We start from the raw sequence: 26,193 nt of genomic DNA, 5'->3' as shown, positions 1-26,193 counted from the left end.
AAGCAGAACTCAGGTATAGACAGAGGGCACGTGATTTAGAATATTTGCAACGGGAAGTTAAACCCAATCCTGTTGTAGAATGTGAAGACATGGAAGAATTCTTTCCTGCAAACGATGCAGTACCAGGTACAAGCAGGACAAATATTAAAGATGACTTAGACACCAGAAGCATCGGGGAAACGATTGATAAAATCTATGAACAGATGGGGCTGGAACTAATTTCCCAAGAAGGGAGGATGAGCGCTTAGAGAGCACTCGGCTATATAACAATGAGGATGTCACCCGAAGTAGTGGGAACAGGGGACTGTCCCTAGACAGGCTGGAGATTGGGCAGAACGAAGGAGATGCAAGAAGTTGTGTAAACTGGGAGTATTCAGGATCTGACTCCAGTGGGGAAATGGAGGATAGGGCACATGAAGAAGGGAGACGGTGCAAAAAACGGCTCCCAAGTAACCGAGGGGTACGATGGTGAGATGCTAGCGGGTCCACAAGTAGGGCACCAAAGTCCGCTGGACAGTCCAGCCGACATGAAGAAATACCCCATGGTCAGAGGGGGGCATCAGCACCTGCCTATGCAGACAGATTAAGGGCATTGCCAGGTAGACGGCAAGGCAGGAATGCCAACCCGGCGGCAGACCAGAGAGCTATGGGGAATGGAAAGGAGGACTATGCTTTCCAATTCCCGTTGCTAGAAAAGGGGGGAGCAAGACCACAATATATTCCATGGCCACACATGGACCGAGAGAACCTTAAAAATAAACTTCCAATGTTGACATCGGGAGCCGGAAAGTGGATACAAGAGTTAGAGAAAATGACGGGGGGTGTCACCTTAGCTATAGGGGACATAAAGGGCCTCCTAATCGCCATACTTGGTGAAAGAGCCGATGATGTATGGAAACGAGCATGCTACCCTAGGGCAACCCTAAAAAACACCTCCCATGATGGAGCCCATTTAATAATTGTAGAGCAGCAGTGTGGAAGGCGATGCGTACGCTATATCCAGACACTTCTGATATGGGAGCTATAATGACATGAAAAATGAAAGAATCTGAGGATCCATTGATTTATATCCTGAATTTTCAAGACGCATCGGTACTCAAAACGCATGAGTCTTGGACCAAATCTATCCCTGTATTTTACCATATATTGTGCCAAAGGTTACCAGAACCGGTGCAAAAACAGCTTAAGAAATTGGTAGGAATAGAAGCTAAACTATGGGCCGAAATACAATTAACAATCGTGCACTATTGTTGATTGCTGCAGGAAAAGAATCGGAAAAAGGAGGCAACTCGTAAAGGAGAGGAGGCAAAGCTGGTGCAAAAGAAGCTCTCGAAGTATGCTCTCGAGGGAGCCATGTTCACCAGCCCAGCCGAACCAAGCACACAGCAAGCGACTAACCCATCGCAGAGTAATCAGGGTAACAGGGGATTTTACCCGAGGGGAAAAGGTTTTGGAGGTAGAGGATGGCAGAGCAATCAGGGAGGGTTTCGAGGTAACCAAGGAGGTTTTCAGAATGTTCAAGGTGGTTTTCAGAACGCACGAATGGGTGATACAGCTATGCCGGATGGACAAATGGCCCGACCACCGCCAGTGTGTTGGCTGTGTGGAGTGACAGGACACGTGGCGCGCATGGGCAGAAGCCAAGGCATGTGGTAAAACAGCAAAGGGATGGGGACAGGCATGGTGAATCCACCTGCCGCCCCGCAGCAGGGCGGTGCACAAAATTACACAGTACAGCCACAGGCGTCGGCCACGCAGCAAGGTGCAGAGCAAACGGTTCAACCACCGAACATGGGGAATTTGCCACAGGGACAACCCCAGCAGGTACCGTCGCAAATGGCTCAGGGCAATAATCCCGGAGGGGGAATTAACCCTGGAAATGGGGGAAACCCACAAGTGTACAGTGGACCGAACTTGTACATAAAATAGGACAGCTCACGGGAGACTCTGATGTCTTCTATCCTATCAGTGACACCAGACCCTAACAGGGAACCAAGGGTGAATGTCACCATAGGGGGGAAAGAATATTCCTTCTTAGTTGACACGGGAGCAATGCGCTCGTGCATACATGAGGGGAAATTCTCCTTGTCCGGGGACGCCATAGATACCCAGAGTTTCACTGGAGCTCATAGCAGAGTTCCCTTTACAGACGCACTGCCAGTCTCAGTGGCAGAACGCAAAATGAATGTACCTTTACTATATTCACGCCAGACCCCAGTAAATATTCTGGGTCAGGACCTGATGACTAAATTAAACATGACCATCTTGTTTACCGAGAATGGTATAGTGTGCTCAAACCCAGGAATGCATTATTCAAACGTGTGCGAAATGATCAGAGTATACTCAAGACTTATAGCAATGAGGGCTACACCGTTAGAACCAGAAGTTTTTGCATATGGCGTGTGGGTACTTATGGCGGGATTGCAGGCCTCACAGACAAAACTATTAGAACCCCTGATGAGTTTCTATTCAGACCAAGAATACCCATAAACGAAGAGGAGGGACAGGTATTTCCCTTAATGATACAATCTGCCGCAGTGCGAGGAAAAGTGGTATTGGTTGAAGGAAATGAGGATGAGGGCAGACAATGGTGTGCGATTATTGCCATTGAAGAAGGGTATTGAGTGACTGACGTCACCGGTGACGATCTGTTCGAAGAACACCCTGACCTAGAAGAGACAAGGGTGGAAGTGAGTCTCATATTTTGGGTCAAAATGATCAAATGGGAGGTGCCACAGAGAATAATGTTGGCATGGATACGCCCAGAGTACTTTGATGACGACATGGCCCAAGTGCCTGTCGCAGTATGGACTACAGGGCCTTATGACGTAGGTCTCCTAAAGGGGGCAGGTGAAGTGAAGATTAAGCTGAAACCAGGAGCGATTTTGCCACGAGCATGACAATATGCCATGTCCAGAGAAGCGGATGAAGGGATTGCAAAGACCATTTCCGCCATGATGGAGCAGGGCATCCTAGTGACGTGAGAATCACCTTGCAACACAGTGATTTATCCTGTCAAGAAATCAAAAGGAGGGTGTTGACATTTAATCCAAGATTTACGAGCATTAAATTACATAGTTGAAGCCGAGTTCCCTCTAGTCCCTAATCCATCCATAATATTATGCAATATACCAACTGAAGCAAAATATTTCCCGGTGATCGATTTGAAAAATGCGTTTTTCTCGATTCCATTGCACCGTGACTCACAAGACCTGATGTCATTCACTTTCAGACAAATGCATCTGAAAAGCACGAGGTTGCCACAGGGGTATTGCGAGTCCTCATCAATCTTCAACAGAGTCCTGAAAATGGATCTAAGAAACATTGCGGTGGACAGTGTTGTCCTGCAGTATGTAGATGACATTCTGATCTGCAGCACCACTGAAGAGCAATGCGGGCACGACTCTGTGCAGCTATTGCCTATACTGGCTGAGTAGGGATACAAGGTTGATGAGGAGAAGTTGCAGTACTGTCAGCCAGAAGTGTTATACATAGGCCAACTGATCTCTCATGAAGGGAAAAAAGGTAACCCGAGAAAGGGCTGAAGCCATCATGAACACAGCCAAGCCACGCACAATAAAACAGATGCAAAGCTTTCTAGGCCTGTGCAATTACGTCAGAGCATGGGTCTTTGACTACAGCTCATACACCAAGCCCTTGCTTCAGGCCCTAGAAAAGGCCCAGGCAACAAGGGAAGATATCAAATGGACTAAGGCAATGGAAAAGGGGTTTACAGAACTCAAGGGGGCAATTTGTAAGGCCCCAGTCCTTGGGATACCTAATTATGCAGAGGAGTTCTACCTGTTCTCACATTCCAATGGTAATTTTATGACGGCAGTGCTTGCGCAGCGAACCTCGCTGGGGTACAAGCCCCTAGCATATTACAGCATGAATCTGGACCCAGTCATGAAGGACCACTTCCCATGCAAACAAAACCTAGCTGCTGCCCGATTCGCTATCGAAGAAGCATCATCCATTGTGATGCGGTGCTCCATGACGCTGTATGTTGAGCACTCAATGTTCGCCATACTAGAGAAGCCTAAGGGCACACTGACATCTCAGAGAGCATCCGCCTACGAGGTGATTATCTCCAACCCATCGATCAAAATAGTGCGATGTAAAACTGTGAATCCAGCTACGTTCATAGCAGAGCCAGTCACAGAGGGAGAACCTGTACTCGACTGTGCAAATTATGAGGAATTTTATGATGAGACACCCAGGGTAAAAGAAAATGCCCTGGCAGGTGGAGAGATTGACGGGTCTTCGAGAATTGACCAAGAAGACGAACAAAGGTATACAGGCATTGCAGTGATAAATCACCTAGCATATGGAGAGTTTCAAGTACTCGTTAGTGCACAAATACCATCTCATTATTCGGCACAGGCTGCAGAACTATTGGCACTGATACTCTCCATTGAGAATCATGCAGACCAGGAAGTAATGGTGTACAGTGACTCCGTCTATGTGACGTCCACAGTACATGCAGGTCTAGCGCGCTGGAAAAGGAGGGGGTACCTCCGAGCAGATGGCACGCCAGTGCAACATGCAGCCTTATTGGACAGGCTGATAAAAGCACTACAGCTCCCAGTGGGCATAGCGGTCGTGAAATGCGCCGCTCATACCAAGGGGATGGATTTCGTGTCACGCAGAAATCATGAAGCGGTCACGGAAGCCAAGCGCATGGCATCCAAAACTGAAACCATCATGGATGTGAAGGTGACACATACCCATGAAAGGATGATGTTAGTGCGAGCCACACCAGACTCTTATAGCAATATGGGACAGACACAGCTAATGGAGCTTCAGGGGGAGGCACCTCAGGAGGAGAATAATATATGGAAGCATTGATGGTGTACTTTAAACCCCTCTGATAGACTGTGGAGGCAAGACAGCACTGGTAAACCAGTAATGCCTGTCACCCTCCTAAAGGTAGCGCTAGAACAACTTCACAACCCCATCTACATGTCAAAAGAAAACCTAGCTGCAATGCTCGCGGAAGACTGTTTCACTGGGATCATTCCCAGACCAAATGGACCATTCCAGCACCTACATATCGATTATGTCGATATGATTCAAGTGTGCAATGGGTACAGGTACTTAATTGTGGTGGTGTGTCCATTCTCTGTATGGATAGAAGCAGGTCCCTGCACACACCCTGACGCTACCTGTGCCGCCAAGTTCCTGGTAAGGGAAGTGTTCCCTAGATGGGGGGGGTGTGCGAGGTAATGAGATCAGATAATGGGGCCCACTTTGTAAATTCAGTTTTCGAACAGATGAGTTCATTGCTTGGTATAAAGCACAAGTTCTTGTTGGCGTATCATCCTGAGGGGAATGGGATATGTGAACGAATCAACGGCTTGCTTAAGGAAAGGATAGCCAAGTTGAAGCTCACATTAAAGAAGGGATGGCTGCACTGCCTCCCACTGTCATTTTATGCACTTTGGAACCAACCAGGCTCCGACCATCATCTCACGCCGCACAAGATAGTTACAGGCAGAAGGATGAGGACCCCTTTTACCCCCCGGGATGGAGCTAGTTGTGATGCCCAGCCGACTAGAGAGGTTCTGGGAACAGAGATGCAAAAGTACATTGACTGTATGACATCCAGCACCTCTGTCATTACAGGCCAGTTGCAGCGACGATGAAAGGGGGACGGCACAGCACGAAACATATCAGGAACTGCTGAAACAGACACTGAGCAAGGTGTACATGTGCCCCTCGTCTTCCCTGGTGACAGCGTGTTGGTGAGGAACTTTACCAGGAAAAGGTGGGACGAGCCAAGATTTAATGGCCCGTTCATCGTAGAAGACTGTACCCCATCCACCGTCAAGCTCCAGGGTAGAAGGGCATGGATCTTCCTAAATGACATTAAACACTACATAGGAGAGAGCCCTCCAGCTACATCTAACTGCAAAGAATCTACAGACAACAGGGAAGAACCTCAGCATGTGCAGACAAGACCCATGGTGAGGAAGAAGGACGCATGAGCAGCAACACAAACGGCAAGCGAATCCAGTAAAATTGTGGCTTTCAAAACAAGACATTTCCTCAAACCATGTGAAAAAAATAATGATAAAGAGACAATAACATGGACATTCTGTGCAGGCACAGTTGCAGGGAAGAGAGTTGCACATCCAAATCAGCAGTAACGCTACATATATGAATGTTCAAAGTCACAACAACATAGATAAAATGAACTTTTTGAAAGCACGACATGCCCAAGTAGTACAGAGAATCAAGACTCTGATAGACTTCAAATAAGACATTTCTGAGAACCAACACGATATCCTGGAGTATCCAATATGAAGACTTTTGTTCACAGAACTTATGGTATCCCCCATTGGAGATATTACAAAAGATGTGCTTTCCTGTTTTCTGCTAGTATTAGAGACATATCCATCACTTGTAGGAAGAGAAACCAGCATCCCAGATTTCATTCAAGGTCCAGCTAACACCAGATTTCATTCAAGGTCCAGCTAACAGGAAGATAATACGGCAACTACTGACTGTCCTCGCGGAGGCTTTTGCCGAAGTGCCAGAGTACTGGGAAGAAGGACAAATGCTCCCACCTCAAGTGATCATCGATGAACTGACATGCAACTTATTTTTCCGAATCATAGAGGGGTGCCCAGGACTCGTCGGGAGAACCACAGATACCCTAACCTTCATCAGAGATCCAAGAAACAATGAATTGCTAAACAAAGTGTGGTACAAACTAAACTATTGGTTGCGATCCACGCAGCAGGAAAGTGCAAGAACTGTTCACATCACAAGAAAGGCCTGTGATCTAGAGACTAGAACATCAGAGCGAATGTCGTCACCAGAAGACGGCAGATACGCATACCAAGTCTTCTTCCACCTCATTGAGAACTTTGCAGAAGTAATAGGCTGACCAAACAATGTTGACGTACCCGCATTCGATCACCCAGAGAAGGGAGGAGCGCGTCAACTCGCAAGAACCAAACTTCGGAGCATACCAGCTCGCCCGTGAAGGTCGAGAAAAGAGAGGCCCAGGTAGGTGGTAGGGCCAAAGCAGAATTAAATGCAATAATGGCTGGAATCTGAAGCAGATCCATGGTGAACAGACATGTGACCAGTAAGACGCGAAGACGTACCATCGCCTGATGTCATCCAGAACCCAGCATGCCATAACTTTTCCCGATAAGAGACTACAGTCTCGAGGCCAAACCCAGCCAACTAATTGACACATAGCCCTAAGATACTGATTGATGGAAGGGAGGCAGGGTGAAACTTGGTACACCAGACCCTTAGGTGTCCATTCTGCATGCTGCTAATTAAAATGTGGATTTATGTCTGGGGGTGTAACCTGACCAATCACAATGGAACACGTTATCTGGAGTCTTGTAGATGGTAGAACCAATGAGACGTTGTACTTGTAGTGACGTCAATCACGTGTGAAGTAGTGGGATGGGCGTAGACGCCCACCCGATAAGATTTATCCAATCCGCATGCCCTATTATCATATACAGATATAGTACCTATATATGTGACCTTTCCTAACCAATTAGATTGCATGCCAAGTTTTTGTAGAATTAGATGTCAATGATGACGAATATTGTCTATAAGAAATGCTGTTCAACTAAAGTTCGGGGAAGTCGGAGCGAGACAGGTTATCGCACTACAGCTCATTCCTAGTTGTTTCTCTGTTTGATGTACTTGCCATTAAACAGACTTCCCTTTGCCTACTTACTGAGTCTTCCTTATTGAGTCATTCTGGAGTATGTGAATCCTGCACCCTTGTCCTCACATGGAGCAGCTATCTTGTCTTACAAGTTCTAGAGGGTGAGTGCTGACCAATGGGCCCGTCAGCAAATTCCTCTCCTCCTGAACACCACTTGTTTGTGCCTTCCGCACTACACTCAAGTGTTTGAAAGGTTTGTGTTCACCCATCTTACCAATATTTTAGACATCCCCAACCTTCGAGACCCCCTACAAGTAAGTTTCCTCTCCTGCCACTATACGGAAACTGCTCTCATAAATGTGTCCAACTTCAACGCCTCAACTAAGCACTCCAACATACCCTAATTCTACCTGACCTGTCTCCTGCCTTTGACACTGTTGATCAATCTAATGCTCTTTCTTCTATGGATTCACAATCAAGCCCTTGCCTCAATTAAATCCTATCTAGCACCTCACCAATTCTCCCTCTCCTGCAAGAACAAACCTCTCAACTCACTCCTCGAATTGGTGGTGTTCCACAAGGCTCCATCTTGGGTCCTCTTTACATTCTACAACTCTGCTCTTCGGGCACTAATATCCTCTTTTAGGTTCTTGTACCAACTCTTTGTGTATGACAATCAAATCTTGTCCTTTGATGAACTCTCTTCTGATCTCTCTACACAAATGTACAACTCTCTCTCTGCCAGCCATTAAATATTGGATGGCCTCACACTCTCCGATGTTAAATTCGACCAAAATAGAGGTGCTCTTCTTCCCTGCCAAACACACTCTCTCTTCTTCAGCTAGAAACCTTGGCGTCATCGAAGACCCTTCCACACTTTCTCTACTTTCATCTTCTATACTGGAACAGTAGTTTGCCTCAACCTCCCATGTATTACAGGCACATCCTTCCTTTCAACCCAACCAAGCCTCTGTTAACCACTCTTGACTTCTCTAAACTGGACCTTTGTGTTAGCAGCCTCATTGGTCTCCCAACTATGCTTTCTGTCCTCTCGACAAGATCATTAACTTTGCTACCAAGACTCTCTTTGAACTCCCTCACTTCACACCTACTTCTTTGAACCGTCACCCGGCTGGATGACTGACGATGCAAAACTGGGCCAGATTTTCTTTCTTCTCCTTGTTCACAAATCTGTATCTATCCTCTATCCAACTCTACAAGATTTCTCGTAATCTCTGCCTCCTCGACTACCCTTGTGGCTCCTCACCCTCCCTGTTCTTCCTCTCACTTTCTCTCTTCTTGTTCCACTTGCATGGAATTTTCTTACCAGTCATCTGAGAACCAGTCCACACTGATTTGTTCAAAACCTAAAAGCCTACCTCCTTACCCTCTTAACCTACCTCTCGTCTGCCTTCTAGCTAACATCATTATTTCCACTCCTCTAACCTGCCTCTGCCCCTCACTTCGTCTGCATCCACTCTAGCACTCCACCCATCAACATCACATCCCAATCACAGCTGGCCATACCGCCTAACTGCACTTTAAAAATACATCCAATTTTGGTTGTCTTCAATCTATGTACACTCACTTGTGTATTGTCCCCGGTGGCTGTTCCTCCTCTCTAAAACCTGGACAGAATATACCTTAAACTCACCACAATGTAAGAAATTCACTGCTACACGTCAAATCATGTTTTATTATACATTTTACGTTCTTTTGTGATCAAAAGAGCTTTGTTCCTAATGCAGGCACAATGCTTGGAGGTGTTTAGTTATTTACCCACCCATTGACTGCCCATAGCCAAGGTAATCCCTATGGCCATTCCCACCCACTTCCTGCCGCTCCTGCCCAAATCACACCCTCGTGGGATCTCTTTGAGCTAATTTTATCAAGCTTTCAATTCAAACTTTGCACTCAACGTGCCTGCCAGGGTTTTTCAAAGCAGTCCTCCGAGTTAATGGTTTAAAAATGTCTTAACCAGTTTCGGCTTGTGTATAGTTACTTTATAGGCTTGTGTATAGTTACTTGATAGGCATTATCCAGGCACTGCCATCATATGTCCAGGTCCTTGCACCATTTTCAAGCTGCCACCATTAATGGCCTTTTAGTACCATAATGGCAATGCCTGGCAAATACCTTTCACATATCTACACAAAAGCCAAAACTGTTGCCATTGCCAATGTTTGTTCTAAGTTGTGAGCACTGAGGTGGGCTCTGGCAGTGATCTAGTTTCGGTAAAGCCAAAGAGCTAAGTAACCAGTGAAGAACTTGAACATCGACGGAACACTCCCCTATCCTGCCATGAGAAATTCTCAACACAAACGTGATTCTCAAGAAAACTTGTATGGTCTTTTTGCCAGTGGGCACCGACCTCCACTAAATGACAACCATGCCCTTAGTTAGCATAGGCAAATTTGATACTCCTCCCAGTAACCTGCCCAAAGCCTGTACAGAATGATGTACCTGAACGTTTTTGAACAACCCTCAGCTACAGTTTAGGGACCCTTTCCTTAGTTTACCCTTGTTTCTGTAATGCATGTTTTCGTGGTGGTAAATTTTCGATATATTTTTGTTGCTTTGATGTTTTAGTTTGTTGTAATTAATACGATATGTTTTTTTTTTAATTATTTTCAACAGTGTTTGAGGATGTTGCCTGTGTGAGCTTTAACACTGCCAAACACAATCATTGAGTTACCCTAATAAAGACTTGGGGCCTCATTACGAGTCTGGCGGCAACCGTGCCCATGGTATCGGCCGGTTGCCGCCAGGCTCGTAATGAGGCCCAACAGCATCTCCCCTTACTGGGAATGTGAAAATGGCTATTTATTTATTTTACCCCAATTCACCATAAAATATATATGCAGGGGAGACCTCCCCCCTCACAGCTCCCTTAGTTCTCCTCAACCAGGTTATTATCTTAATACATCTTCGCCACATATACATGCAGTGAGATTAGGCTTTCACAATTCGGCATTATCGAACTTGCAGTGATGGTCTGCAATATTTTGTAGTAAACCTTACATGTGCTCTCAGTATATATTGAGGAGTCATTCTATGTTTTCACTTCTGTGTAGCACATAAGGTAGTATTTCATATGTGAATCGGTTTCAGCAGCTCTGTTGTTTTGTGTATCGTGCAACGTGCATTTCAAAGAGTTGCATGACTAGCAGAGGAATGTCAATCATTTCCTAACACACTGCAAGCGACTAAAGATCCTTCCCTGTTCAGGAAAAGTTTAAAATGAGGGGGGGCGGGGGTCTGTAGTATCATGCAGATAATGATTCCAACATCTAGCCAACATTACCTAGCAGCCGAAAAATCAGCTGCACATTTATGAACTAGCCCACCGTGGAACACCGATGGACAATGCAGACGACCAATGAAATACGCTATTGTTAAAAGTTTGTCCTTGACCAGGATGAATTTCTGTGTAATGTGACAATGTCCCACCCATATAACGGGCTGGATGATTTGACTTGGGGGGGGGGGAGTGGAGGATCCCGAGCCCACCACCAGCGTTATGCTGTATCACCATCTGTCATCACTGCCTGTGAATCTACCAACCCTGCTGACTCGAAGGAATGGGGAGAGGCTGAACAAGGGTCTCCCAAAGGGTGTTTTGTCTAGAAGAAAAAGAAGAGAAGTATAATTCTAGAGCTCCCTGGGTTTCTCCAACTGCAACAGAGTCAGGTTGGACCTGTTGGACCAGATCGGAGCTGACCAGAACCATCTTTCCTCAGGAGGAATATCCAAAGACTAGCTGCCTGTTGCTTTTGCCATTACATTTCCAGGATCACCTTTGCCAGCCTTGGCTAAGACCCCTTACTATCAGGCACAACATCCCTATTGTATATGTTGAAGGCAAGGGCCCTCATTACAACACTGGCGCTAAACCATGGCGCTATTAGCACCATGGTTGGTGCCGGTGTTGTAACAGGTCCACCATGGTTCAATGGGGAGTTACCACCCCATTCCAAGGTTGGCGGGGCGGTAATTCCCCATTGAACCGTGGCCCTTCCCCATTCCCATTTTCACCCCATAGGGCTCTATGGGAATGGAGACGGCGCTACTTAGCACCAAGGTCCCTTTGCGGGTCCCTCCTTTAATGGCTGGTGTAGACCAGCCTTTAAGGTCGGGTCCCGCAAAGGGACCTCGCAATTAGGTGCTAATGGGATAACGGCGCCGCAGCCTTTTACGGCGCCGGCGCCGTTAACCCATTAGTGCCAGGGTCGTAATGTGGCCCAAGGTGTTATATCAAAGGTACAGACCCCATTAATGTACCAGCAGCAAACATTAACCATAGACAACCAAAACACATGGAATGGATTTGGAATGAGAAGAAATGTTTGATGGGCAATATGAGTCTCTGTCTTCATCCCCTAAATGGGATTGCTACCGTTGGTGCCCGGAGCCTTGAAAATGTGACAATCTAGTTTAAGCTGGGACAAAACTCAAAAACCACTGATGGCTAATCTTCATTGCAGAAGCAATGATGAACAACCTGAATCACAGAACTGAAAAAGCACCCATCTATCACCTGGAGTCAAGAGCACAGAGTCCGTGTATCAACCATGACCTTGCAAAGCAGCAAGATGACCTCTTTCAGCAATGTGTAGTTATTCATGTTACTATGGTGTCAGTAGACTAGCGGACTCAATTTTAAAATGGGGCAAACAGAAGACGCTTGAATGTGAGGCAATTGGAACGAGAAAGTTCATGACTGTTTGGCACGGTGGAGAGAAACAGGTCGGCCATGGAGGGGAAGATCATGAGAGGTAAGAGGGGCAGATGATAGAAAGGGAGAGGAGGTGGTGAAAACATCAGCAAGAAGACGAGAAGAAAGTGACAAAAGAGAATGGCAGGGGCGAGTAGATGATACCACACAAAGGAGGAGAGGAGGAACGACCAGAAGCAAGGAAGAGGGAGGACAGGTGGTGAAGAGAATGTCAGTGAAGTAATGAGTAAATGAGGTGACAACTGGAAAGAATATCAAGTAGGAAGTGGCGAGAATCATAGGAGAAAATGATGGGAAACAGGAAGTGGGTGAGTAGTCAGACAATTGGATAGTGAAAAGAGCAGGATGAAATGATTAGACACATTAGGTGGAGGTGTGAAGGAGACAGTCAACCAGTACATGGGAGGGAATGAAGAAAGCTGGTGTGATTTGAAGGGTTTTAAAGGGACAGCCTGTTGATGTGTAGCTGGGCTTCTGAGGTGGTCCCTGACTTGGTGGGAGTGTCTACAACAGCCAGAGAAAGGGTTAAGCACAGCAGCCCGTTGGTCCAGTGTGATTCTGCCAAAGATAACAGTGAAATAACTTGCTCTGTCCTGACCACTGAAGGCAAGCCGTGATGGTGCCAAAGGTATCTAGGACAATAATCGGATAATGGGATGCCTGACATCCTGACAAGAGAGGCATCTTAGCCCGGAAAGAAGTACAGAGTGTTTAAAAGCCCAAAGATTCTGGTGATTTTGTGTTCCCCAGCAGTAGGACGGCACTCATGAGAGGGTGGGAAGAACTGAGAACAATGGGGCTACAAGTACATTTCATTTGTTTTACTACCAACATTTCCAGCCAATCCTAATTGCTTCATTTTCTGTTTTTTTTTGTTGGTTAAAATAAGGACCCTGGTACGTAAAATCTGGCTTTGAGTCATCTGTTGATTACGAACCTGGGACAGAAATCTCAAGTTATTCCGTTTTTGGGTACCTGTATCTGACCTACACTGATTTGTTAGGTCCTTCCATTGAGACCCAAATCCTCAATGTGTAACCTGAATGAAGTTACTTCTTGTCACCTCAACTTAATATGATAATGGAAAACATGCATAGTCTGAGGAAAGGTTTCAATTCCTAGAACCATCACAAAGCACAATGTGGTAAACTCGTACCCTTTATCCAGCCCAGACAAAGGTGGAAGGAGTTCCCAGTAGTCATTTGACTAGGAAATGCAAAAAGACTGTAAATTAGAATGTTGAAACCTTCGTGGGAGTCCTTTTTTGCGAATACCCATTTCAAATTTCTCTAGCCCGGGAATGTTGCTCCATATTTGTTTTGTTTGTATATTCTCAATAGGTCCTGTGTTGGTCTAACCTTCTCCAGGAACCACCCTGTGCACATCAATGTTCCGGCATGGCAGACACACATCAAAACTTCATGGCACTGCAAACCCCTTGCTAAGTAACCGCATTTGCCTAAAATCCTGGCAGGGCTAAAAACATATCCTACACAGCTTGTACTTCTTTCCAAAACTGGTTATGTAGGATACCTGGAATGTCTTTGGTTTCATATTTGAACTGTTTGCTGAAGTCCTCAATAAGAAGCACTTAGAGAGAAGTGATTGGCGCTGGCCTGGGTGCCCAGCTCCTTTAACCACAAGAGTGAGAGATCTTTTGAGAATAGATGTGTGATGTCATTAGAATACTTTGTTCAAGCCCTGATTCAAGTAAGCAACATAACATGATATTGAGTGACAATTGGGTCCTGCTCAGATACTCCAAATCATCAATTCTGGAGATGGTACAGACACTACTACAACTGCCCTGGTAATTTCAGGGTCTGAGCCAGATGAATTTTCCGAATGCTCCGGCATAACGTGTAGGATGGTGGAGATCATATTAGGGCATAGTACAGCACCTAGCAAATATCAAAGGCAGAAAAAAGTGAAATGATATTTATTTAGTTTTGCAAGCATGCAAAATGCATTTTAAAATTGAAAGTGGTTGCTCAGTCCCTGACTTGGTCTTGGTGTGCAAGTTGTCCTCCAGGTGAAAATCAATTAGGCCATTTTATGGGTTTTACCATTAGCTGAGGAAATAGTCAGTACGCAGCTCTATAGCCCCTGAAAATGTGGACCACCATACAAATGGTATTCTACAGTTTAAATTGTGAAACAAAACACAGTGATTGACACATAGACACCAGATCTACGATGACAACAGTAGATGATTGAATAATTTAAAACGACATACTCTTGGCATCTATCATGGGTGAGACAACTAATATTTGCTGGTTACCATCAGTAAAATTTGCATGGTCCGCAAATATTTGCTCCAGCAACACACGCGTGGTGGGTTCTGGCAGCCCTGGTATGCTGCCCAAATCCACGCTAGAAATAGATTTTTTTCTATTTCAACCATAGTTGGGACCAATGGAAAAGTAATGAATATTATTTCTAGCACAAATCTTGAAAAGAAATCGATTTTATATTTTTAAATATCTGCAGCAAGGCCCTCTGTGATGACAATAGAAGAATATTTGTAGCAGAGAAGGGATAATTGAGCAGAATTGTGTATCTATGCTACAAGTAGTAATTTCTGTTTCTATTGTGAACACACCTCATGCTACATACAGAATCAGTGCTATTTAAGCAGTGGTCCGCCTGCCACACTAGACCCGGATGACCTGTCAACAAAAAATTATCACCGATGTACATTTCATTTGCAAGTGCATCAAGGAGTCATGCTTCAAATACACGGAAAAAAAACATACAACACAACCCACTTCTAGAATACCAGGGCAACTTTTGCCCAAGATGTAGTAATGAGACTGCCACCATCCAGGTCATTGATGCGACACTCCTCATAATGAAGACCGGTGACCCATGCCGTTAAACCTCTCTTCTGCATTCAGCACAGTCAACCACAAAGTGCTACTCAACACCCTGCCCACCTGAAAGTTACATTAGTTAATATATGATCTTGCTTCATTAAGTGGCCACAACCGATCTAACAGCACCTATTATACGGTCCCACCCCACAATTCTGGGACAATGACCAGGCTGGGTTTTATGGTTAAACTTCAAATGCATTTAACTAAACCAAGTCAAACGCGGTCCCATTACTTTATGTAGTGGAAGGCCACACAAGACATCAGATGTACTTTCCATACGATTATTTACCCAGTCAAACATGGCCTGCCTGTGATCACCTTGCTTGATACAATGCATGCATTCAGTCACACCTGAGAACTATTAACACTATTTCTATCAAATATTAGGCAACTGATAACAAGAACTTGCTTATCGGCCAGTACAAAGCCTCGTTTCAGGCCACCTTTACATCAAATCACCTTCAGTGAATAGATAACCATTCCACCACATTTCATTTTCTCCAGTGTCATAAACAAGAACAATGACATTTATTTACATATATTTACAACAATTTGCTTCCAGGTATGAATGTGGACTTATGCATTTCTCATCTATGTTTATATGATGTAAATGCAAGTTGAATTGCATCAACATTCAGCATGCTTGGCTCTGAAAAACAATGCTATCTATTTAGAATGCACCGGATGTCAATGCACGTACCCAAGATAGGAAAGTGGTTCTGTAACTTTCTAATACAAGGAAGAGTACCCCTCCCACATAATTTCACAAACCAGAGCACTGTATGATGTAAGGAGTGTAGAGAGGGTATTTTTAGATTGTGATTATTATCCAAGTGAATGACATGTGGATGACTAACTCCTTTTCACCAACCCATTCACATCTTTATTTCTATGGCTTTCATGGATCTCACACTATTCAGCATTTCTTCGTTAGGCTATGATGTGGGGCCCTCGAATCACAGACCAATGTGGACTACAGCTGTCAAAACGCTTGGTGTACTTTTCAAATATTACTTATAAAATGTTGCACGGTCAGAGCTCCCTATTGTACATACTGTACACCACAGAGAAAAGGCAGTTTGGCATTTATTTAGAACTAATCTTCCTCCGCTTTAAATCCAATGAATAATAATATAATTCAAATTAGCAACTATAATAGCCTGTTCTCATTCTATCTATAATGTTTTATCAGCCCGTGCACTCTTTGTGCCGACATGCTATGATTTTCTATACAAAGTCACATTTCATTTGTCTTTCATTAAGTGAAAGGCTGCAGTGCATTTTTCCATTATAATGTTAAGGTATTCTATTTGGCAATACCCCCCCCCCCCCAGTGGCAACCACCGTTCCAGTATAGCTTTTCACCCCAAGAACCTAGCAGGCCAATGATTGCAGGTGAATTATGTAATTATATTTGAGTATTTGTATACTTTTTGAATAGTTCTCCAAAGGTGCAGAGCCAACAGGGACCCTCTAGTGTTCTCTGAGAATCCCCTGTCGGCAGGTCGATCCTGGTCCTTTCTTCAATTTTTCAATAAAACCAGTCTGCCTCAGATTAAATTGGGCCAAATTTGCTCATGGATAAGGCCTTTGTCATCTCCTGATGATACCCATATTCAGCACTCATTAAATATGACCAGGTGGTGTTCTTTCCTGCTGTTTCAAGCGCCCCCTATTCTACATGGTCCTGTTTTTTTTTTTTTTAATGTGCCATATTCCCATGTTTATGCCATAACTAAGTCAGCTTTTGATTGGTCAAGTGCTTCTGTTGGCTGTCCTCATAGTTAAACACTCGCCCCACCCCAACACACCTTTCAATCTCCATTGCATATTAATATTTCTGAACAAGGAAAAAGCAGGGCCGATTGACCCAGAGTAATATTTAATTCTATATGTTTTATTTTATATTTTTTCATGGCAACATGCCACATCAAAATGCTATTATCCCCTGGGAAAGAGGCACGCCTGTACACAAAAGATTCATGTTTGCAATACATTTTCATAAAGTTATTAATATTTGTCATTTTAATAGTTTGAAAGCAATACAGGAAATTAATTTGCTTAGATAGAGATTGAACTCATGATCGCAACACACTCTCCGGCTTGTTTGTAACTAGTGTGGTTTTGGATTTATCTTAACAATATTATTTAAATGTAGATGTCATGTCAATTTAAATGGTGCATGGTTTCCTACGGAGTCCTAGCCTTAGTTTCATTTCTGGGGGTAATGGAACTCCTGATGCTAGCAGGCCTCTAAGCCAAGGATTGATCCGAGTCCTATGACTGGCCGCTTGTTCCTCAAGTTTTGAAAGGTGAACGTCCTAAGTGCAATAATGCATTATTTGAAGTTCAACCAGAGCCCTGACTCCAGTCACTTCAGTTCCTAATCTCTGAACACCATGATTTCATTTATTTTGGTATTTTAGTTATATATATATATAGAAATATCTTGCCTTGGATGGACTTTCCAAGGGGGGGCTGTTAATTAACCTGCAAGGCTGTTAAAAGGGCTTTTTGTTCTGCATTGTTAATGCTTCTTTTCTGAAGTGAGCCTGCCCACACATGGCAAGAATGTCTGACAACAAGGCATAAATGTATACCCTTGGTTATGAAAAGTCCATATCTGCTTGTTCAGTTAACTTGAATATCCACATTGACACCTCGTATCATTTTGTAGGCATAAAGGGCTTATTTACTTCTTTTGTAATAAAAAAGTGCAAGCCATTCTCATGAAACAGTTCAATGGCTTCATTCTTTTGTGCTAAACATGTCTCAAGTAAAAATAATTTTGCAATTCAGACATGGCCAATACAGTAGAAAAATGGTACCCTGAAGCTTCATTTTGAACACATATCAACATTTCAGTCTATAAAATGACACATGAATACCTAGGCTAGGGTTAACTTATTTTAATGTTTTCCTGCTTTGCAATGAACACAAGTTTTCTTTAGCTTTCATTGCATTCTGCTGATGTGGCAAGGTGACACTTAACATGTTTTCAGACAATTTTACTGTAGTAATGCTTTCAACACCCCTAGCTGTGGGTTTAATGTTTTTCCAAATGTTCTAGATGTTTGGCAAACTCTGTGCCATGTGTCAGATGTTCCCCCTCATGGAAGCACAGCACTGGTGAACATGTAAATAAATAAATGCATTATATGTTGCCTCACTGTACATTGAGTCTGTCTCCAGGTTTTGTGTAAGGTGCTGGTCATTGCATAAGGTGAAACCTATACACTTGCTTTGCCAGCACAATATTTCATCATGCAGTTGAATCAAATGTCCCACTCAAAGAATCAAAGCCTCTTGCTTAAGTTCATTATTTTTGGGTTCTGTTCATAGTGAAACTCCCATGTAGGGTGCTGTGTCAAATTCCTTTAATGGTCTGACTCCTACCTCACCAACAGACTCCATCTTGACCAAATGGGCACCTGCTGATTCCAACAATACCCAGTATCTGCAAAGTCACATAGAGATCTATCCTGTTCTCTTTATTCCATACATAGTCCCACCCCAAACTGAGGGTACTTAAACACACCAAAACCAAGTCCATCTGCCAAATAAGTGCCATGATATCCACACAGTTCAAAACGTGTTGATTGAGATGATTATCAACCTCTTCTCCACTAAACTCACCAATGGTTTAAAGACCTTTGGTTTCACCCTCTCGCTCCATTGGTAAGAAGAGTCAAACGGCGTATTACCCACTCTCCCTCCTATACTGACTAAAAACACAGTATGTCTTCTTGCAGGACTGAAGAAATTCAACCACATCTCCCCCACACTCAACACTTTTAGTTAGCTACCACTCCAATGTAGAATCAACTTCAAGACAGTCAGTATTACCTACAAGTCCAAGACGTCATCATACTCAGCCAACAAGATCTCAGGAAGATGCAACATCAAGATATCGCCAGTCTGGAATCCAAGAAGAAGGCAAGACAGCAAGCCGACTTCCGCTCTGGTCCAACACTGTTGAACAACCGATCAGGTGACAGCAGGTTGACTCCCTCCCTCCCTCCTGTGATTCATAAAATAACTGAAAAACCTGCTCTAGAAGGAACACTTCACTGATCTCAGGAAGATGCAACATCAAGATATCGCCAGTCTGGAATCCAAGAAGAAGGCAAGATAGCAAGCCGCCTTCCGCTCTGGTCCAAAACTGTTGAACAACCTATCAGGTGACAGCAGGTTGGCTCCCTCCCTCCTGTGATTCAGAAAAGAACTGAAAAACCTGCTCTAGAAGGAACACTTTACCAATAAATGAGGAACATAGACCAACAAGATGGGTCCCCTGACTTCCACTATGTATAACTTGATCTATTGTGCAGTACTCTAATGCTTCCTTGCTCTGTTTGTGCTATATGAATCACTGATATAACATAAATACATTAAGCCAGCAGATATTAAATACATAGGGCCTCATTACGACCCTGGCGGAGTGGGTTTACGCCAGCGTTATTCGCTGCGGACCCGTCCGCCCTACTACGAGTTCCCGTAGCGCCATGGAGCGTTTTCCGCCTGGTTTTTCCGGGCGGAGAAATCCATGGCGCTACGGGACCTTGTTGTTAATTACGCCACCGTATTTTACGGTGGCGTAATTAACGCCTTCCCCACTCCCATTATACCCTATGGGGCAAAAATGGGAATGGGGAAGGGTAAAATGGGGAATGGGGATTTACCGCCCCGCCAAGGTCGGAATGGGGCGGAAAATCCGCCAACCCCCATGGCGCTATCGGCAGCTTTCCGCCGTGCTCCATGGTGCATTTTGCACCGCGATTTCCGCCAGGGTCGTAATGAGGGCCATAGTCTTATTTGTATAATTCTATCACTGATAGAGTAAAGTTCTCTGAGAACTGTTAGAAATAGAAAATATACTATTTCCAGCATTGGGTGGCAAGAAAGTAAGTCCCACAGAGCTGTGTGGACCTACCCTGGCCATGCATTGCAATGAGTCCTACTTTAGGTCTTCAGCACAATGGCATCATGCCCTCCACACAGGACCTGTCTGCTCAATCATTTTTGGCTGAATGACTATACATTTTTCTGTTTCTGACAAGCCACAAATTACCCAAAATATAAGTGATTTGGAGATAATACAATTAAATGGGTTCATCCAGGTCGAAAACCAAACAAATGGATTATTAAAATATAGGTGTCCCACAGCAAAATGTCATTATGCTTCGCTCTGATAATCAGCCCAAATATTCTTGTATGTAGCATATACCATATTGCATTATGCAAACTGGAGCTCTGTCTTCTGGATGAATTGTACTAGAACAAACCATACATGAGATGAAACAAAAGGTAAAAGCTGCATTTTCTATTGGACCTCCATTGCATAGTCTGCCACAAATCATCAATCAGCTAAATTTGCATTTGTTTACCAGTAAGTGTTTAATCAATACATAAAACACATCGAATTCAGCGTCAAATACGTTCTTATCTTAAATGAACATGTTACACTTTTCCCAGTATTGTCCCACATAATGAGCATCTACAAATGAGGCATTCAAACAGGTAAATCTAACTTCATAACTACTTTCACTGTCCTTATTTGAAACTACAAAATATGTGGGTTAAGTCAAGCTTTTAGAATTGAATCACAACACTTACACAACTATAAGAAATGGAATATTTTGTTAACTTAGGAGGCATCACAAAAATACCGTTAAGGACTGCACCTTTCTCTTTTAACCTGAAGAAGAGCATTGCATGGTTGACTTCAAACATGGGTTTCTCAAACCTATGGTTCAGGAACCACTGGGAAAGGTAAGGTCACCTAGTGGGACCAGATGAACCAGTATTACAACCAATAATTCTGAAGCACCAGTCTTGAAAATGAAGGATGTTGGGTCATGTCACTGTCAACATAGGTTAGTTAATCTAGGATAACAATCCATGAATTGACAAATTGCTTTATGTATGAATATTAAATAAAGTAATGCAAGTGTGGCACCCTAGTTGATGATGCATATTGTTTGTCTGAATTCCTATAGTAATATTTGTTTTATTTATACAGGATAAAAATCGAGGAAGAATATGCAAAGAATTTAGCAAAGTTGTCTCAGAATTCATTGGCTGCTCAAGAGGAAGGGTAAGCATATTTGATGAAAAACTAATTTCAAGCATTTGACTCATGAGAAAAGTCATGGTTTTGATGTTGTCTCATCTAGAAGTTGCATTCCCACCCCATTTGTGTACCTGTATAAACAAAAGCCCTTTAAAAGTGTCCCATTTTTTGTTTCTATCTGGATTGAGTCATTATCTGTAAATAAATTGTCCTCTGACATATTTCTCTTTAATAGTTGTAGAATACAGGTTAGCATTTCTTAGACATGTTGAATTCTTTAATCTCAGCATGTTTGGAAACATCTGCAGGACATAGCAGCAGTAGTTTCTCTGACTAAAGCACATTTAAACCTGATGTTCAGAAATCCAAATGGAAGCTTATTTTTGTAATATACCGCCATGATTGAAAGACATTTCAAATTGCAATTAAAATATGGAAATGTTGCACGTTTAACAATATGATTGTGAGGGTCAACTTTCAATAGCTGTTCAGTTCCTGAAATGTAGCTATAACCATAGAAAGTATAGCACAATGCCAGCCAAATCTACATACAATCTTGGAAAAATGTCAATGTTATGTTAGTGCGCTTTGAAAGATTTTCTATCAGCCCAGGGTTATCTTGGCACTGGGACAGCACATATACAGACTACAGGCACGGCTTAAAACATGAGTCTTCAAGGAACATCTGAACTCCAGGTGATTGGAAACACACCTCAGTGACAGTGGCAGCACTTTCCAAAGTTTGGCCGCAGCCACTGAGAAGGCCTGTCAACAACCCTGGCTAGCTCAGTATTAGGAAATGATACCAGGTAGGCAGATCCTGAACGAAGGTCATGGCGAGGAAGGTAGTGGACAAATGTATCCTGAAGATAACTGGCTCCTTTGCCATGGAGGGCATGGTGAACCAGACAGAGGGACTTAGTCAATTGCCTGGCCACTGGAAGACAGTGCAAAGTGCAGAGAATAGGAGTAATATGTATTCCATATGGGGAGTTTGTGGCTACTCAAGCTGCAAGGTCCTGTAAGAGCTGCAATCAATGTAGTAAGCCCTTATTCTGGACCAGATATAGTGCATTACAGTAATCAACCCGTCTAAGATCTAATGCAGCCACAAGCAATGGATGTAGATGGAAGGGGATCAAAGTGAGTACCTTCCACAAAATCATCAGGTGGAAGTGCCCTGCTTTACATACCGCAGCAGCTTGAGAGGCCATTGAGATGGTGGAAGAAAACACCACTCTAAGATTCTTTATCACCGGTCACTGGGACAGGAAGACTCCAAAAAGAAGAAACCCTTAATGAGGGAATAAGAGGGACACCCACCACCAAAACCTCTGTCTTGTCCCCATTGAGCTTCAACCAATTGTGGTTCATCCACTCCCTCATGGCCGCCAGGCATCGACAAAGGCACAACAACACCTCAAACTGGTTGAGATCTAACTGAACCAGGATCTGGGCATTGTCAGTGTAGGAATAGCACCAGAGGTCGAAGGAGTGGACAAGATACACAAGAGACTGGATGTAAATATTAAATGGCATTGGGGACAAGGTAGAGCCATGGGGAACACCACAGGAATAGTGAAAAAGCAGAAAAAAAGGGGGAGGAGAGAGTTGTTGGCCCCCGTCAGCCAGAAAGGAAGTAAACCAGACCAGCATAGGCCTAAAAAGACTTGTATGCACCGGAGGGTTGAGGCGATCAACGTTTTCAAATGCTTCTGAAAGATCAAAATCGGGGCTCAAATTCCACCATTGTCAACCAGCCTGGCCATGTCATCCATAACTGACACTAAGACAATTTTGGTGCCCCAGCCTGGGTGAAATCCTTTCTGAAAGGGGTAACGGAGGTTTCAAGGTAAGAAAAGAGAAGAGTGGAACGCTTCCAGCTATTTCATAAAAAAGGGCAAAAGAGAAATAGGCCGAACGCTAGCCAGAAGTGGAAGATCCGAAGGTTTTCTTTTGAAAACAGGAATGACGGTGGCTTGTTATAACTCTCTGGGAAGATTGCCCAACTGACAGGACAGGTTAATGGCCTGTGTAATCCAGGACATAAGACCTGGAGAAATGTCCTTCAGGACAGAGAGTGGAATAGGATCAGAGAGGACTGCAGAATTGAGCCAACTAACCAGGTTCCTCATGCTTCCAAAGAGAACAAGGGAAAAGTGGACCATTTAGAAGGAGCATCAGCCACAACAGGAGCAGAAACAGGTGCTGCCAATGCAGCAACCTGAGTGGCTAAAAGAATATCGGACTGGATAGTCTCGATCTTAGTCACAAAATATCTAGATAGGGAATCACAAAGTTCCTGAGTTGCAATGACGGGGGAAATAATCTTAGCAGCTGATTAAAGAGATGTTACTACAGAGAATAGTTCCCTAGGCTGATTAGGAGCTTTATTCATTTTCTGGCTAAAAAACGCCCACATTGCATCCTCTATTGCCGCATGGTAGTGGCTTGCACATTGTCTATACGCCACACTTCCATTGTCTGCACTCCCATAAGAGCAATGCCATTTATGCTTGGCTTATCTGACCTGAAGACGAGCAACCTTGAGCTCAGCCAAACAACCAGGCTTGCAAGGTGGCCTGAGAAGTTGGATAAGTTTAAGGGGAGGCACTGAATTGGCTGCCATCCCAAGGGAGTGGGTCAAAAAAAGGCAAATTGATTTCAGTGGCTGAGCTACACTTGGTATTAACCAGGGCTGTCAGGGAATCGAGATCAGCAGAGTGCCAGTTACATTGCATAGCTGACAAGGGAACCGTCTTGGGGCATGGGCCAGGGAGCATAAGCAAAAGGTCACTAGATGGTGATCAGACCACAGGACTGGTTCAACCAGACAAACGCATAGCTAAGTCCCTGGCAAACACGAAATCAAACGTATTCCCCAGAACAAGAGTTGGCTTTATAACAATTTGATGGAGACCAAGGTCAGAGAGACCATAAAAAAATGGCTCAGAATAGGGGCACGAGGCAGATTAAATTTAATATTAAATTCTCCAAAAACAAGCTAAGAGAATTTGACCTGAAGCTCCGTCACCAGGTCCAGAAAATGATTAAGAAAAGCAGTCCAGGCGCATTACGCAGAAGTGTATATAGACCTATGTGAGTTTTAGTTAAAATGAAGGTTTCCTTTTTTAGGGTGTTTAATTTTGTAGTGTGCCCATTTGTACTTTTTTTGTTAATTTCTTTCTATATTTATCTGCATTTTCGTTTCACTTTAAACACACACCCACAGGCATACGGTAAAGAAATAAAGCTGGGTTTTTGTATACCACTGACCTTGGGCACTTCTGGGCAGACATCTGACAGATTCACATATGATATCACATGATTTTTTTATACTCCCCAAGCTGCGAGTTTGCAAACATATTGGACTGCAAGGAGTGACTGACAGCATGAGCATCCAAGCAGGAAGGCCAGTTTTACTGTTTTTTCTTTTCCTTCTTTGATAAATACAGATAGAAAACAGATTGCCTGGTTTGGCATGAATACATTGAAACAGACCTGTTGGTGTTAGAACATGATTCTGAAAACGAGTCAAGTCACGGAGACCATGCAGGTGTCTGTCTCTTGTGTCTCCCTCCTGCTTCTATCTTCTCTGCTTGCTTTAATTTCGTTTGGCTTGTACCTCTCTTCTTCGCCGGTATCCTGGGCAGTTCAGTTAGGTGCGCCTTGCTGCTGTTTGGCCTCAGGCATGCATCACACCTGCCTATCTCTTTTAAAAGGCAGCTTTGTGAGCTCCCATCGTTTGTCTTCTAACTGCAGTTAGCACTCAGGAATATATGCTCTCTTGACATTGCTCATATATCTCATATTGATTTTTCAAATTCAGTTAGAAAAAAAATAAATGTATCTTTCCCTGGCTACAAACACTAATGCCCTGTTGCTATTTTGCAGTGAGACGCAGCATAATAGCCATATTGCCACATCCTTTGGCATTTAATATAGCCTTATAGGCAGAAAGATGTGTCATTATTATGAAATTCACCCTGGGTATACATTGTTGTAGCGTCATTATGACTTAGATAACAAGGACATATGTTTTTCGAACTACGCCAATGGCTTGCAGTGCCTTATCACTCTGTCAGGGATCTACGACCAAGATGCCAGGATAGTTGCAAAAATATACGACTTCATCCGTAAATGGAAGGATGCTAATGGCATGGACCTGAATCCAGAGAAAACAGAACTGATACCGATCGGGTCTAAACAAAGGCTTGATCAACTGACCCTAGACCATCAAACTTTCAGCATTGATAACCATACCATTCAAGTGAAGGATAAAATAAAAATCCTCAGTTACCTTCGAGCAATCATTAAGCATGTCAGAGCATGTATATAACCTAGTTTCATCATATGCATACTACATTCGTCTCTTGGCACATATAAGACCTTTTCTATCACAGACAGGATGGAAAACCATTGCAAGAGCTATCATGTCAGCAAAACTGGATTAGCTTTATTGGTATAAACAAGGCTGAATTCTTTTTTATTATTAAGTTTATTGAATTTTATAGAAAACATACAAGCAACAAACTTATCAGCATTGTAATCGTAGAACTCATTGCATAGAATCCAAACCCCATATCCACCCCCAACCTTCACAGAATCTAAAAAGCAAAACAGGCCAACTTATTATCACATGTCATCCAAAAACCCACCCCACATATCATCAAACAATTTCAACTTTTTGTTCCTGCGAAGGATAACCTTCTCAATTCTGGCCACTTGCCTCAAGTCCTCCACCCATTCTGAACAGGTCGGTCTCTCATCACATTTCCATTTTCTCAAAACAATTTTTTTCGCAGAATTTGTAGCCCTAAAAAAACAGCATTTCTGTGGATAAGTGAGATCTTCCACTTTATCATCC

At 43.6% G+C, this 26,193-nt stretch overlaps 1 protein-coding gene across 3 annotated transcripts in view; it reads left to right on the top strand.

Annotated features, from left to right (window-relative positions):
- The window catches only part of GAS7 (growth arrest specific 7), a 1,527,668-nt gene that overhangs the window by 1,280,860 nt on the left and 220,615 nt on the right, over window positions 1-26,193 (top strand). For all 3 annotated transcript variants that reach the window (XM_069654478.1, XM_069654479.1, XM_069654480.1), the window contains one exon: window positions 21,276-21,350. In XM_069654478.1, coding sequence (XP_069510579.1) covers window positions 21,276-21,350 — 75 coding nt within the window. The remainder of the gene's footprint in view (window positions 1-21,275; window positions 21,351-26,193) is intronic.

The sequence above is a fragment of the Ambystoma mexicanum genome, chromosome 3q (assembly GCF_040938575.1).
Source record: "Ambystoma mexicanum isolate Mex_15411 chromosome 3q, UKY_AmexF1_1, whole genome shotgun sequence".
Classification (NCBI taxonomy): domain Eukaryota; kingdom Metazoa; phylum Chordata; class Amphibia; order Caudata; family Ambystomatidae; genus Ambystoma; species Ambystoma mexicanum.
The sequence above is the reverse complement of the archived record's forward strand: the minus strand, read 5'-3'. Positions and strand labels throughout refer to the sequence as shown.